This window comes from Vulpes lagopus, chromosome 12 (genome assembly GCF_018345385.1).
Source record: "Vulpes lagopus strain Blue_001 chromosome 12, ASM1834538v1, whole genome shotgun sequence".
NCBI lineage: Eukaryota > Metazoa > Chordata > Mammalia > Carnivora > Canidae > Vulpes > Vulpes lagopus.
Window position 1 is genome coordinate 26,771,984 of NC_054835.1, and position 15,189 is coordinate 26,787,172.

Below are 15,189 nucleotides of genomic sequence, written 5' to 3' on the forward strand. Positions count from 1 at the left end.
GAAAGAATGTTGAATAAAGCAGACAACTAGTAATTTTCTGCTAATTAACATCTGCAAAGTGCCTTTTATACTCCTACATAAGGACATAATTACAGACTTACAATAACCATACTTTTATTGGTGAAATTAAACTAAACTGCTAGGAAATTCTCCCTTTAACAATGTCATTCAAAAGGAGTTTTAAGTCTAAATTTAAATTCTCTATTAGCTACTTGGAAAACTGCCTTTAGTACTATTTCCTAAGAAAAACAATCCAAAAAAGACACAAAGAAACAAAAAACAAAAAACAAAACAAAACAAAAAAAAAACCCCAGAAATTTAAAACAGTCATACAACTAAGGGAAAGTAAACAGGAAAATTATTCCATTAGGATACTTACCATTTCTTTTGGACCAGGGATGTAGGCATGAACTTTTCACAAGTGCTTCATCAACTTTTCCACCTGACATGTTATCCATGAATTGACGCCCATGTTCTAATGCAAGGTAGCAGTCATTGCAACAGTCCCGCTCTTCAACACGTACCCAATTACTAATTACACCAATTCTAGGAAAGGGGTCTTGGTCTGCTGCTCCGAAGGGTGAAAATAAATTAGTGCACTGATCTTGTAGCAATAATATCAATTCATCTGGGAATTTTTCAGATTCCTTTAATCCTCCATTAACATGTTCAGCAGAAGTAGCCCTGAGAGCTTCAAAACGTTTTTCTGCTTCTTTGCCACATTCTGTGTTGCGTCCTATGATATCTAGTTCATCTTCAAGAAATAATCCTGAATTGTTTCCAAATTTTCTATTCATGACAGCACTGAAGCCACAGGTACACCTATACTGTGCTTCCTGCATTGGATCTGGAATGTAAACTCCAACATCGGCACCCTTGATATTCATATTGCAGACACAGATACAGCAACTATCAAAGTTACAGTCTTTAAACAAATTCATAACTGATTCTGAAAGAATGAGATTTACATAAAGACTGTGTGCTTCAGGGATGGAGGGAACAGTTGCAGGTTCAACAGAATTAAGGGGTCTGCATGTGGATGGGGTGGAAGCTGGTGAATACAAGTCTGAATTTTCATATTTGACTGAACCTTGAGCACTAGCAGGTCCACCAGCTCGGGGAGTCCTTGGAGTCCTTGGAGTCCTTGGAGTCGGAAACCTAGGTGTAGATGGAGAAGGAAGAATTCCTGCTCCACTGTTACTAGGAGGGGCGCTGCTCGGAGGCATCCCAAAAGAAGTATGAGTTTGAGGTGTGTAAGCAGGACCATATTCTTGATCAATAGTACTTCCATCACTACTATCACAAAGATAAAAGAAAATCAAACACATAGAGGAACATATTAGTAATATGAAATAGAACTAAAAATGTCCCAGTATTTTTCAGTAACGCTGAAAATTATGAAAACACAATTAGTGCAAAAATTACAAGTATAATTAAAGTATATTTCTGGTTAATACATCCACTCTAGGTGACCACTGTGGTCCAACCAACCAGTTCCAAAACTGTAAATAAAATCTGTTTACACTTATTCAAACCTAGGCATCCACATTTACTATCTATACTTCTTGTACAACAAATAACCATGTTTCATTGATCCTAAGAGGTCACTGTTGAAAAAAAAGAAATACCTGATTTTAGAGATGTTTACATGCAATAAGGGACAATGGTAATCTTAAGATGCTGCCAATTATAACCCAAATTTCAGAGATATTAAAATATGAAAAGTGTGTGATATGGCAAATACACTAATGGGATTTAGAATTTTACAGCAAAATAAAAGATGCTTCTGAAGTCAACCCCTCCTAAAAAGTGAGGCAAATAATCAAGGCATAATGGTCTTAAGTTTTCCAACACTTTATCCATACTCAACTAATAACATTATATTTATTGATCAAAAGCCACTTTTAGAATTTAAAAAAACTAGTATCTTTTTTTTTAAGTACTAGCAAAGTAGGTACTTCTATAAAAAAATTAAAGCTATATAAGCACACCTACACTATACCAATAACATAAATCTAAAGCATACCCCTCTTTGATGAATGGCACAGCAGGCCCTGAAGGAAGCAATTCCAATTTTCCAACAGTCCAACTCTGACGGTAAATACACTCTTCTGGCAACTTGATAGGAGGCAGACATTGGCTTGGGAGACTTTTTAGAGGTGCAAACATGGAACATCCCACCAGAACTTGACAATTTTCAGGCTTATAGACATAAGAAAAATCCTACAATGCAAAGACCATGACATTCAGCATCTTATCTTCCAAGGGAAAAAAAGGCCAAACTAATTCTAGCCTTTTCCCCCTCTCTTCAAACAAAACAATAAAATGTAAATATAATTCTATTTCTTTTCTTTTCTTTTTTTTTTTTAAGTACGCTCCGTGTTCAATATGGGGCTTCAACTCACGACCGGAAACCATGGGTCACATGCTCTATTGACTGAGCCAGCCAGGTGCCCCAATGTAATTCTATTCTTAAATGCATTCTATTTTAATTCTAGTTAATTAACATACAGTGCTATATTAGTTTCAGGTGTGTTAATATAGTGATTCAGTAATCCTATACATTATCCAGTGCTCATCACCAATGCACTCCTTAATAATCCTCATCACCTATTTCATTGATCTCCTACTAACTTCCCCTCTGGTAACCAACCATCAGTTTATCTTTATAGTCAAGTGTTTCTTGGTTTCTCTTTTTTTTCCTTTGCTTATTTCCTTTGTTTGTTATATGTCACATACGAAATTTCTTTCTCTGACGTATTTTGTATTTTGCTTAGCATTATACTCTCTAGCTCCATCTATATCATTGCAAATGGCAAGATTTCATTTTTTATGGCTGAATAATATTCCTCTCCGTGTACATACATCTTCTTTATCCATTCATAAGCTCAACATCATTCATCGTCAGGGATAGGCAAATCAAAACAACGAGAGAGGTGCCTGCCTGGCTCAGTTGGTAGAATGTCACTCCTGATCTCAGGATCTTGAGTTTGAGCCCCATGTAGGGATGGAGCTAACTTAAAGTAAACAAACAAACAAACAAACAAAAAACTACAGTAAGATCACCTCACACTTGTAAGAATTGCTAAAATGAAAAACACAAGAAACAATAGGTGTTGGTGGAGAAAAGGGAACCCTCTTGCACTGCTAGGAGGAATGCAAACTGGTGCAGCCACTGTGGAAAACAGTGAAGGTTCCTTAAAAAGTTAAAAAATAGAAACTACCCTAAATTTCAATAATTGCACTACTGGGTATGTACTCAAAAACTACAAAAACACTAATTCAAAGGAATAGATGCACCCCTACATTTAAGGCAGCATTATTTACAATAGCCAAATTATGGAAGCAGACTATATGTTCTTAACTACATTCTTAATAGTGTCACCACTAGTCTTCAAATCTGGTAACTACAAAATGAGAATCACTAGGAATAGATTTTTTAAAATACAGCAACAAACTCAATCTATAAGAAAATATTGGAAGGGGTGCCTGGGTGGCTCAGTTGGTTGGGTGTCTGACCCTTGATTTTGGCACAGGTCATGATCTTAAGAGTTGTGAGATCCACACTGGGTGTGGAGCCTGCTTAAGATCCTCTCTCTCCCTATTCCTCTACCTCTCCTTTTCCCCTTCTCTTAAAAAAAAAAAAATGGAAATGAATTGTTTTTCTAGAAAAATAAAATACTTACTTTAATTTCAGAAGGTTTTGGGCTACAGAATCCTTCATCAACCTCAATTTTGAACTGTGTTCCCATACTCGAACTATTTCCTTCTAGAACAGTTCCTCCAGGTGTTATATCCATACTACCATATTCTTTATTACTCATATTCATTGGAGAAAATCCCATAATATGTTGTTCCAACGATGGTGGTGTAGGATACATTTTATGAAGATCTGCAGTGCCTATAGTTAATAAAACACACATTTTAACATAAGACTAAAAAGAAGTTAATCTGTGTGTAAAAGTAAGGGGTGGGGAATTTTATTCAGATTAAAAATTTATAGATTTATCTGGAGATTTGGGAAGCTTACTTATGCAAGATAACGGGTCTAGATTTCCTGTCTTTGATTCCTTACTGCTGGATTTATCATCTGTTCCATTTGCTGACTTTTTAGATCCAGGCTGTTAACAAAAACAAAACACATTATTTACCTGAAATTTAAAGTTCAAGGTGATCCAAGAGGGTAATCATTAAGATATAACTTAAAGGTCAAAACAAAACCATTTATCAAATATGTTATTCTGGTTGTACTAGAGCCAAATATTAGGTATTAGATACAATTTATGAAGATGTAAAATACTTTTTCGGCAATCAGTGAAACAGATTATTTATCTGATAATCCTGCAAATTAACAGAGGGAAAAGTTCTTCCAAAAAACATGACCAATACTTTCAGGACACACAGAAGCAAAAATAACCAATCATTTAAAGCCTATAAAAATTAAAAAAAAAAAAAAAAAAAAAAGAGGAAACCTGCAATAAGAAGGATTTGTAGTATCAGAACTACTTCTTAGTAAAAGATACTCAAAAAGCATCTGTCCCCTTAAATAAAACACATTAAAGTTTCCTATATAATCAATCACCCCTCTGAATTCTAATTTAATTTACAATTTTACCGTATTTAATAACCTCCTCACTCTTACAAAAATGCTACAACATGTAAAGCAAAGCACAAACTTCAGAAAGATCTCATATGAAAAACAAGATACCTAACTAAAAATCAGTTTTAATACATTGAACAAATCAAGTTTTACCATCTCTAATCTGTCACCAATGTTTTTAGATCTGACGACGTGGTTCCAAGTCTGTTAGCCATTTTGTCATAAACATGTAGACTGAGTTCTAATCACAACATCTTACCTCACTAGAGTCACAGCTGATACATGAATGGTTACAAAGAGAAAGCATAAAAGTACCAAAGTATTTAGGGATATAGAATGTAAGTTTATGTATAGCTATAGCTGCCTTACATCACTTTATTAAAGAATCAAATGTACATACAAATGTGTGTGTATATATATATATATATATATATACAATAGAGAAGATTAAAAATATATATTATATAGAACAAGAAAGACCAAATGTACTATATAAGTTTCCAAGCTGGGCAGCCCAGGTGGCTCAGCGGTTTAGCACCGCCTTCAGCCCAGGGCCTCGTCCTGGAGACTTGGGATCAAGTCCCATGTCTTCCTGCATGGTGCCTGCTTCTTCCTCTGCCTGTGTCTCTGCCCCTCTCTCTCTCTCTCTCTCTCAATCTGTGTCTCTCATGAATAAATAAACAAAATCTTAAAAAAAAAAAGTTTCCAAGCTACCCTTGTGCAAATGAAAATGGAATTCCCTTTTATGATAATGTAGCACTCAGCTCATTAATTTACTAAAGACTTGACATTCTAGCAAATCTCATTTTAAGCTTTCTTGTATAATCACCTTTCCCTGCAAATGGACGTTCAAAATTAAATATTTCTTCTTCTTCCTCTTTCATTATTATAGCATACAGCTATCTTATAATAATGGCTATAATGCCAAACATAATCAAAATAAGTAGTATTCCTTAATAAATTGACAAGGTATACAATTTTAATATTAATTACTTGTTATTTTATGTATGTGAGTCAATGCCAGAGTCATTTTTCAAGTGACAGGATCAAAGAACAGGAAAATAATTGTGCTTCCTAAAGACTGCAGAAAAAGAATATATGTAGAAATTAAGCTTAATCACACATATCCTTCAAATATTTTTATAAAAAAAAGAAAAAAACCCGCATAATTTATAGGCAACACTATGCCACGATTGCTCAAATATAGGTTTAAAAAAAAAGAAACCGGGGCAGCCTGGGTGGCTCAGTGGTTTAGCGCCACTTCAGCCCAGGGCCTGATCCTGGAGACCTGGGATCGAGTTCCACGTCCAGCTCTGTGCATCTGTCACCCCCCCATCTCTCTCTGTGTCTCTCATGAATAAATAAAATCTTTAAAAAAGAAAGAAAGAAAAAAAAAAGGAACCAACTAATAAAATTTTATTCCAAAATATTTCCTGTTTTTCAGAGCTAAAACCTATTATTCAAGTCACACATTACTTCTGAAAAATGAGTCCATATAAAATCAAGAAAAACAAACTATAACTTTAATCATTAATAGAATACTCACTGTTAGTTCATCTTCATCAGAATTGAAGAGATTATCAAGGTCAGTATAAGAGACAGCCAGGTCTGAGTCATATATCAAACTGGTTGATGGCGGACGGGCATGACTAGTAGGGCGTGGAGCATCTATATATGTCAATCAGAAAAACAAACTAAAAAATTCTTCTATTGACCAAATAGTATTATTCTATTTATTTAAGCTAGATAACTAACTTTCAACTTATAAGGGTATTATGCAATAAGAAATTGTGATTTGCTTAAAATCTATAAATTTTTTTCATAGAAATAAAGTTGCAAATAAACGGTAGTAACTTCTCCAGGAAACTCATCAAAGGCTATGTAATCCATACATGGCTAAGTATTCTGATTTTTATATAGCAAATAAAAAGATAAACACTCTTAGGACAAAAGTACACACACACACTTTTATTTTTCTATCTTCCTGAAATGTGAAAGAAGCATAGTATAATGACTAAAGTGCTCTGGCTCTTGAGTCAGACAATTATTGAATTATCAACTCCAACAGTAATAGAATGACCCTGAGCAAATAACTTTAACCTCTCTGAACCTTAGTAATGGCAAGAATTAAACATGAAAGGATGTAGCTAAAGCAGTTTGTCCAATGCTAGGCACTTAAGTACTCAATAAATGTTACCTTATGGTTAAGCTTCATTTTAGTTCTACAATTTTATTTTCCTTTTTCTCCAATTGTAGGGGAGAAAATACATGATTACTTAAGAAAAAATACAAATACCAATGGAAGCTAAACGGCTTTAGCTTCAACAACAAATTTGCAGTTTGGTATATAACCTGAAGCATCCTTGGAATATCAAGTGACCTGAAACAGTCATTTTCAAAAAAATAAAGGTCACTTTCCAAGTGCCTCTGCATGTCAGTTCTAAAAATTCACTGGAGCAGTTCTGAAATTTGGTGTAAAAAATCATTTAGAGTACTTATTAAAAACCAAGATTTCCAAGCTCCACCTCAAAAGATGCTCCAGAACGTGGTATGTGGTCCATATTTTGAGAACACACAAGGTAAGATTATACATTCCTTACATTCTAGGGTAGGTAAATATTCAAAGAACACAAACTGTTAACTTACCAAGTTACTTGGAATTATCAACTGAATTTACTTCATGAAAGACCATCTCTTCCTTATCCTTGTTTTTGGCTGCACAGAGCCTGACCTGACCCCCTATATTAAAACATAACTTTGCCCCTAAAAAATATCTACAGAAGGACAACCTCCTTTGCCTTCGTCAGAAATTAAATAGATTTTGAAAAAGAAATAACATGCCGTGTCTCTCTATTCCAAGCACAACAAGCCCTAGCCAAGATACTTTGAAAGTGGAGCCTTGGCCACAGCATCCTCAGTGTCAAGAACAGTGCCTACATGTATCACCTGCTTGGTAAATATTGGTTAAATTAATAATTTTAGCAACGGTTCTAATTTGAGTGAGAAAGGACAACAAAATTACAGTCAAGACTAATTTATAAGTTTTCAGATCTAAGAAAGACCTTAGGCTATGATTTCTTTAAATCTAATTTTACAGATGAGAACTATTTTTATTTGTGGGAAAGTAAAGTTCCAACAATTCAAAACAGAATTTCTATCACCTTAACTTGATTCTCTCAGTACAAAACAAACAATAAACCCATCATTTTAAGATAGGTACCTCCTTATGAAACATATGAATTATTTTTAAAGGATCACTGTTAAATCCAATAATACCAAATTACTTTGTAGTAATAATCCTGGAATGCAACATTTTGATTAGGATACGGAAGTTTTACCTTGCTTGATAGAGGGACTAAATAATGACATAGCATCTTCTTCATGTGATAACACTGTTACACTAGATGGCCCATCTTCTACCTGCAAAAAGTATTACATCTTAGATTAAAATATATAATTTAACAAAATCTTCCAACTTTTGAATAATTACATGTCAAGCATCCCACTAGGTGTTCTACAGACATACTAATTCCCACAACTAAACTATATGATAAGGAAGTACTATGTTCAATTTATAAATACAGTTCTAAAGATAATCCAGGAAATATATCTGATAAATAAAAAGAGGAACTGGGATTCCAACCTAAATCTATGAAATTCCAAAGTCCATGTTCTTTCTATAGTACCTATAGCCTTCCCAGCTACTACTGTTTTCATATTTACCAAAGGACAAAATTTCAAGTACCAGGCACTTAGTAAGGTTAAAACTTTGTGAAATGAATTCTCTGTACTAAACTTGTAACTGAGTCCTTTTCACAATTTTTTAAATTTCCATATTTTGTTTTATTTTTTTAAAAGATTTTATTTACTCATGAGAGACACAGAGAGAGAGAGAGTGAGAGAGAAAGGCAGAGACACAGGCAGAGAGAGAAAACAGGCTCCATGCAGGGAGCCTGATGTGGGATTCGATCCCGGGTCTCCAGGATCACACCCTGGACTGAAGGCGGCGCTAAACCGCTGAGCCACCCAGGCTGCCCTCGATATTTTATATTTAAGGCAAAGTTCTTATCCAAGAGTTACCTTGCGCTTAATAGCTCCTCTAATATTTAATTTTTAAAATTTAGTAAATACTTCCATATCCTACATTAAACATATTACTTCAAGAGACACTATAAGTTCTTAACGCACATTCAAAAATATGTATTTTATAAACTCAGCAGTGTATTTTATTATATTTCTGAAAATGCAATTCACCTATACCATATTTTAACTCAGTGTCAAAATAGTTTATCTACTTAAATGCCCTGACTTCAATATCACAGAAGTTAATGTACTCTTTAACACAAAAACTCTTGAACAGTAACAATCTTTTCAGTATGAGAGAGACCAGCTATGAAGTCCACATAAGCTCTTAAATTCTGTATGCTGTGCCTGATTCACCTATTTTTTTTTTTTAAGTTTTCCTGAGGCACATGGGTGGTTCAGTCAGTTAAGTGTCCAACTCCTGATTTCTGCTTAAGTCATGATCTCAGGATCACAAGCTTAAGCCCCATGTCAGGCTCTGCACTGGGTGAGGAGCCTACTTAAGACTCACACTCTCTCACACTCTCCCTCTCCCTCTCTCTTTCGAAACCTGGGTGGCTCAGTCGGTCATGATCTCATGGTCCTGGGAACTAGCCTTCAACTCAGGTCATGATCTCATGGTCCTGGGATCTAGCCCCATATCAGGCATCCTGCTCAGCAGGGAGTCTGCTTTACTTTCTCCCTCTGCCCTTTCTCCCCACTCCTCCACTTCTCTCTCAAATAAATAAAATCTTAAAAAAAAAATAACCCTCTCTCTCCCAGTCTCCCCCACCTTGCTCCCCCTTGTTCTCAAAAAAATTTTTTTTCCTAATGATAAATCTCTTCTATTTTTTAAAATCTATTTTAAAAGAAAAAAAAAAGAGAAGTATGGTACTATATGCAGTGTTACAAATCTTCAGTGACCCTGTGGTATACTGATTTCTTTTACTCACCTTGTGTTTTTTTACAGCTTCTCTCTCACTATTTTGTCTATCTTTTTTATCAGGAAAAAGGAATTCCTCATCTCCTTCAACAAATGCATATGGATCGATTTTAGATTCTTGCTCTGCATCAGATGCTATTGCTGAAAGATACTGATTTTTAATTTGATATTGCTGTACTAATTCATCAGAAACTTTTAAAGGTTTCTTACATTGCACCATTAACCTGCATAAAAAAAAATTAGAAAATTAATTTTATTTTCCATAAAAGCAGAAAAAATCCAATATGACTTAAGAATCATAAAGTTTTCAGGATTAAAGTGATCTAACCTGCAATCCTTCATTTTATAAATGAAGAAACCAAAGTATAGAAAGATTATGTGATTTATTAAAGCCTCAAATTCAGCAACAGAGAAATGAAGCTAAAAGCTAGGCCTCCTCTCTCTATATGTTCTTTCCACCAAAATATACCCTTTTGGTAATCCATTCTGTTCCCAAATCCTAAAATGTACTACCTTATCCAAATCCATTAACTTAAAGGTACTCTTAAATCAAAACTGCTCCAGGACAGGAACTCTCAAAATGTGGGCTAAATGGTTGAGACAAGAGTAGCTTTATATAATTTATACTACAACAAAGGCGATTATCCTTTTCGTACTGCATGAATGGAATCAGTTTAAAATTTTTAAAGATCTGATTTGTTTCATGAAAATAACATAATAATTATTAATTCTGACAAGAGGCTTTATAATGGCAAGTTTCAGTGCAAGTACCTCAGAGGTTTTTTCTGATCATATTGGAAAATCTATTTTTATATTATCAGCCTTATGCTTTCACATGGGGACTAATAAACATGTTTCTTTGTACTCTCCTAAAATAACCAGTAAAATGACAAAGGACAACAGAACAAGACAGGAGATAACAGTGAAGTTGGAAACACAAAATAGTAGAAACTGACACCAAAGAAAGCTGAAATCTTAGGTTAAGAGAAGGAGAAATCACAACAAGCTGATCTGCACCACCAGAATCCTGGAAAGCATCAGGACTTTTCTCTTTCTGAAGACCAGGGTGCTGGGTGAGTGTGAATACTGAATGATTTGATTTTGGTTTGTGTAAGATACTTTTTGACTCCCAGATTCATGTTTTCTGTGGTTTATAAAACTGAGTTTCCCATGCTGCCAGAAAGAAGCAAACCATAGTCAAAATCTTATAAGGACTATTTTATTCTGAATAAAAACTAAAATCCTACCAAAGCTTTCCATGATCTTTCTCTTCTTTTCCTCTCCAACTTCATCTTCTGTTACTCTACTTCCCCTCTCACTCTGCTTCCAAGAATTTGCTTGATGTTCCTCTAACAGACCAGACACATTCCTGGCTATTCCCTTTTGTTTGGAGCATTCTTTCTCCAAATATCAGCATGGCCATCTTCCTCACTCGCTAAAAGTTTTAAATGTCACTTTATGTACGAGTTCTTATTTAAAATTGCAAAATGCCCAACTGCCTCAACACTGAACTCCCTTGCCCTGCTCTATTTTTCCCTCTATAGCACTTATAACTTGCTTATGTTCATAGTTGATTGTCACTCTCACTAGGATATAAGCCCCTAAATGATGGGGAGCTTGTCTTTGTTCACTAAATTAACTCAAATGCCTAGAACAGTGTCTGGCATGTATAAGTTACTCAATATATATTTCCTAAATGAATATCTAAAAGCCACATAGGATAGAGATGTTGTGGTTGCATAATAACCCTAAAATACAATAGCCTGTACTTTGAAATAAACCATCTTTATTTGTCAGAAAGGGACACTGCTGCCACTTATCTGTCCTGTAATTTAAGACAGAAAGTCGTTAAGAGATGTAAGATGTGAGAACGATGAAGGCATTTGCTAGCTCATAAAATCTCTGAATGAGAGGGATATCGGATTTTTAAATCTATTCACCAATGCCCAGCACGAGAAGCACTCTATACTCTTGCAAGCTAAGGTTGAAATATAGGCCATCAAACATAACTGATATTTCCTAATATGCTATCAAATATCATATATGCCATTTTTATTCCCAATATGCCCTAGATTTATCACCAAAACTAAAATCCCAAGTCTACAAAAACTTTTTTCCATGAGAACATGGTGCTAACTAGTCAATAGGGATATGTTTCACAATTGTTAGAATAGTTCTGTACTATAAATGAATATTTAAGAGTAGCTTTTATACCTTACCATGGTAGACCCTAAATAACTGTTTTTTGAACTATTAGCTTCTAACAAAAATACTCTAAAACTGGTTCTTCCATCTACTCTGACAGATTTTAATACTTAAATTAACCTTTTAAGATAGGAAATAAAGGGTATGTTCTCTGACTTTGATGTGTAAATTATGGGGAAACAAACGGTTTGCTAAGGTAATATAGCAAGGTTGGGGGCTGCTAGATGGATTTTAAGTATGTATATTCAAGTAACTATTCATAAGGGAAAAGTGTAAGATTCCACTCCCCCTCCCCACCACCAACCTGAAAAACTCTACTACTCTGTGTAGGGCTGAATAAAACAAATCTTTTTCATATTAAGTTGTCCTCTGGCGGAAGCAGGAAAACTGCCACACTGTTTACATAGGTAGTTAAATTAGTGCGCAGTAACATTAAAAGAACATGCAATGCTACTGCATAGGGCTCTGTTAAGAATAAAAATGAGTAAACCAAATGCAGTGCCTAAAGACAACTTGTTATTTTATTGAATGATTCTCACAGACATTGGGATATGCAAAGAATTTAAATGTAGTTAATAATATCAAGAGTATCAAGTCACAACAAATTTTAAAATTTACATTACACATCCATCTATATTTAAAAATTATAATAGAAAAAACTGTGATTTTTAAAAGATGCTGGATTAAAAACTCAAAGTTATTTCATCACTCTCCAATTATTTAGTATACATGTACTTTTGTGAAACAGAAATAACACCTCTCCTTTTCTAAAAGAAACTTTCACATATAGCCAAATGGTTAACTACAGAGATAGTTTCAATAAGATAAAAAGCTAAATACAAACAAACTGGAAGAGGACTAGGTACAGCCATGTACAGGAAGCTTTGCAAACCCCAAAGAAAACTGAAATTACTTTTTTATTACTCATCAACTGTAATTTATTTGAGAGAGAGAGAATGCCTGTGCACGTGAGCTGGGAAGGGGGAGTGTGAAAGGAAGAGAATCTCAAACAGACTATCTACTGACACAGAGCCCAATGAGGGGCTTGATCTCACCACCCTGAGAGGTCATGAACTAAGCAAAAATCAAGAGTCGGACACTTAGCCAACTGAACCACCCCTCCTAAAATATTTTTGTAGAGAATTTAACATAGCTTAGAGTAGCACATGCTTTTAGGCTTTTATTCAATAAAAATTCTTCCAGACAAGATATGACAATATTACCTAGAATTAATTAAACTAAGTATTGCTTTCTTTTGTTTATCCACCTATTATGGAAGCACAGTGGCACCCCTAAATAGCAATCAATGGAAAACTTTATTTATACCTAATGGAAATTGAGTTTTCACTTAACATAAATAAATGTCCAAATTTCTCCTTCCTCACTTTCTAAAATGGCATACACCTGGTAAAAGTCAACTTTCATTTTAAAAGTTGTTCTTTTTATACTGATACATTCTTGTTGCTCTTTGCATTATACATTCCAACTGGGTTAACAGAAGTTTCCTCTCCTAAGTTTCAGACACTTGACAACTGCCTGATTGAATCTTTAAGCAGACTTATAAAACTGAATTCACTAATTTATAATGTATATGTATTACAAGCACATAGTTAAGCCATATTGTACACCAAGGCATAGCTGAAACATTTAAATTTCCCAATCCCTCTCCTTCAAGATAACAAAGGATTAACATTTCTTTAACTTTAAAAAAAAATCATAGAAATTAAGCTTAAGATTTAGTCTAAAGTAAATAAAAAGGTAGAAGTGTTCAAATCTGTTTTTCCTCCTCTTTCCCTCATAAAATAAATATGGTCTTTAACTCTCCGGTTACTCCTCTACTTTACCATTCCTTTACAGCTCTTCACTCTACTCTACAACCACAAAAGCCACACATTCCTGGGACGCCTGGGTGGCTCAATGGTTGACTGCCTGCCTTCAGCTCAGGTTGTGATCCTGGAGTCCTGGGATTGAGTCCTGCATCAGGCTCCCAACAGGGAGCCAGCCTCTCCCTCTGCCTATATCTCTGCCTCTCTCTCTCTCTCTCTCCCTGTCTCTCTCATGAATAAATAAAAATCTAAAAAACAAAACAAAACAAAACAAAAAAAACCTCCACACATCCCTAACAATCTCTTTCTAATTTTCCTTGGGCCTTCAATCACCTTATACCTGAGCTATTCAAGATGTCCAAACTAATGTCCTTTCATAAATATATGTATCTCTTCATTCCAAACAATCTTTCAATAATGCTATTTGATTAATATTTATAAAATGCTTATTTTCTAAACCCTGTTTTTATCTTCCTCAAAAAAACTAGTAACAGTGCCCCTATCATCTCAAGGGTAATATATATGCTTATAAACAATATTTTGCTACTCCATTATATAGCCCTACTCCACCTTTCAGGTCTAATTTCTTATCATGACATACCAAACTACTAAGCAACATCTGGGAATCTATCCTTACCCAACTATATAAACTTCTGGATCTTCATAAATGGAATTAAACTCTTCTTCACTCTGGTTCTCCATCCCTAACATATTTTATATGTACTTCTATCAGAGAATTGAATTTTATTTTCCATTATATTACAGTTTCATTTAGGGCCAGGAGCAAATTTATTTTATACTGACAGTGCCTTACAGCATCTTGCATACTAGAGAAACTTCAGTTTTATTCAAACTGATAAAATATATCTTTGAGGAATATGAATTTAAAAAGAAAGATAATGGGGATGCCTGGGTGGCTCAGCAGTTGAGCCTTTGGCTCAGGGTGTGATCCCGGAGTCCCGAGAACAAGTCTCACATCGGGCTTCCTGCATGGAGCCTGCTTCTCCCTCTGCTTATGTCTCTGCCTCTCTCTCTGTGTGTCTCTCATGAATAAATAAATTTTTAAAAATTAAAAAAAAAAGATAATGTTCCTAAGGATGAAATAATTTAGAGGTTACAACAGCCCCCTAATTAACTGTCATATATTTAAATACACTTTCATATCAGAAAGGGAGACAAAACATAAAGACTCCTAACTCTGGGAAACGAACTAGGGGTGGTGGAAGGGGAAGAGGGCGGGGGGTGGGGGTGAATGGGTGATGGGCACTGAGGGGAGCACCTGACAGGATGAGCACTGGGTGTTATTCTGTATGTTGGCAAATTGAACACCAATAAAAAATTTATTATTAAATAAATAAATAATAAATAAATAAATAAACAAACTTTCAAAACTCAACTATGGGGACACCTGAGTGGCTCAGCAGTTGAGGGTCTGCCTTTGGCTCAGGGCGTGGTCCCAGGGTCCTGGGATCAAGTCCCAAGATCGAGTCCTGCATCGGGCTCCCTTCATGAAGCTTGCTTCTCCCTCTGCCTATGTCTGGCCCTCTCTTTCT

The 15,189-nt window shown here is 35.0% G+C and overlaps 1 protein-coding gene across 2 annotated transcripts in view; it reads right to left on the reverse strand.

The window, feature by feature from the left end:
• The window catches only part of MED13 (mediator complex subunit 13), a 103,680-nt gene that overhangs the window by 34,833 nt on the left and 53,658 nt on the right, over nucleotides 1-15,189 (reverse strand). The window contains exons 10-16 of one of the 2 annotated variants that reach the window (XM_041724380.1): nucleotides 9,616-9,829; nucleotides 7,939-8,020; nucleotides 6,147-6,268; nucleotides 4,031-4,121; nucleotides 3,687-3,901; nucleotides 2,027-2,223; nucleotides 380-1,293 (exon numbers count right to left, since the gene is read on the reverse strand). In XM_041724380.1, coding sequence (XP_041580314.1) covers nucleotides 380-1,293; nucleotides 2,027-2,223; nucleotides 3,687-3,901; nucleotides 4,031-4,121; nucleotides 6,147-6,268; nucleotides 7,939-8,020; nucleotides 9,616-9,829 — 1,835 coding nt within the window. Of the gene's footprint in view, nucleotides 1-379; nucleotides 1,297-2,026; nucleotides 2,224-3,686; nucleotides 3,902-4,030; nucleotides 4,122-6,146; nucleotides 6,269-7,938; nucleotides 8,021-9,615; nucleotides 9,830-15,189 lie in introns of both variants that reach the window. The other variant, XM_041724379.1, reaches the window with a different exon arrangement.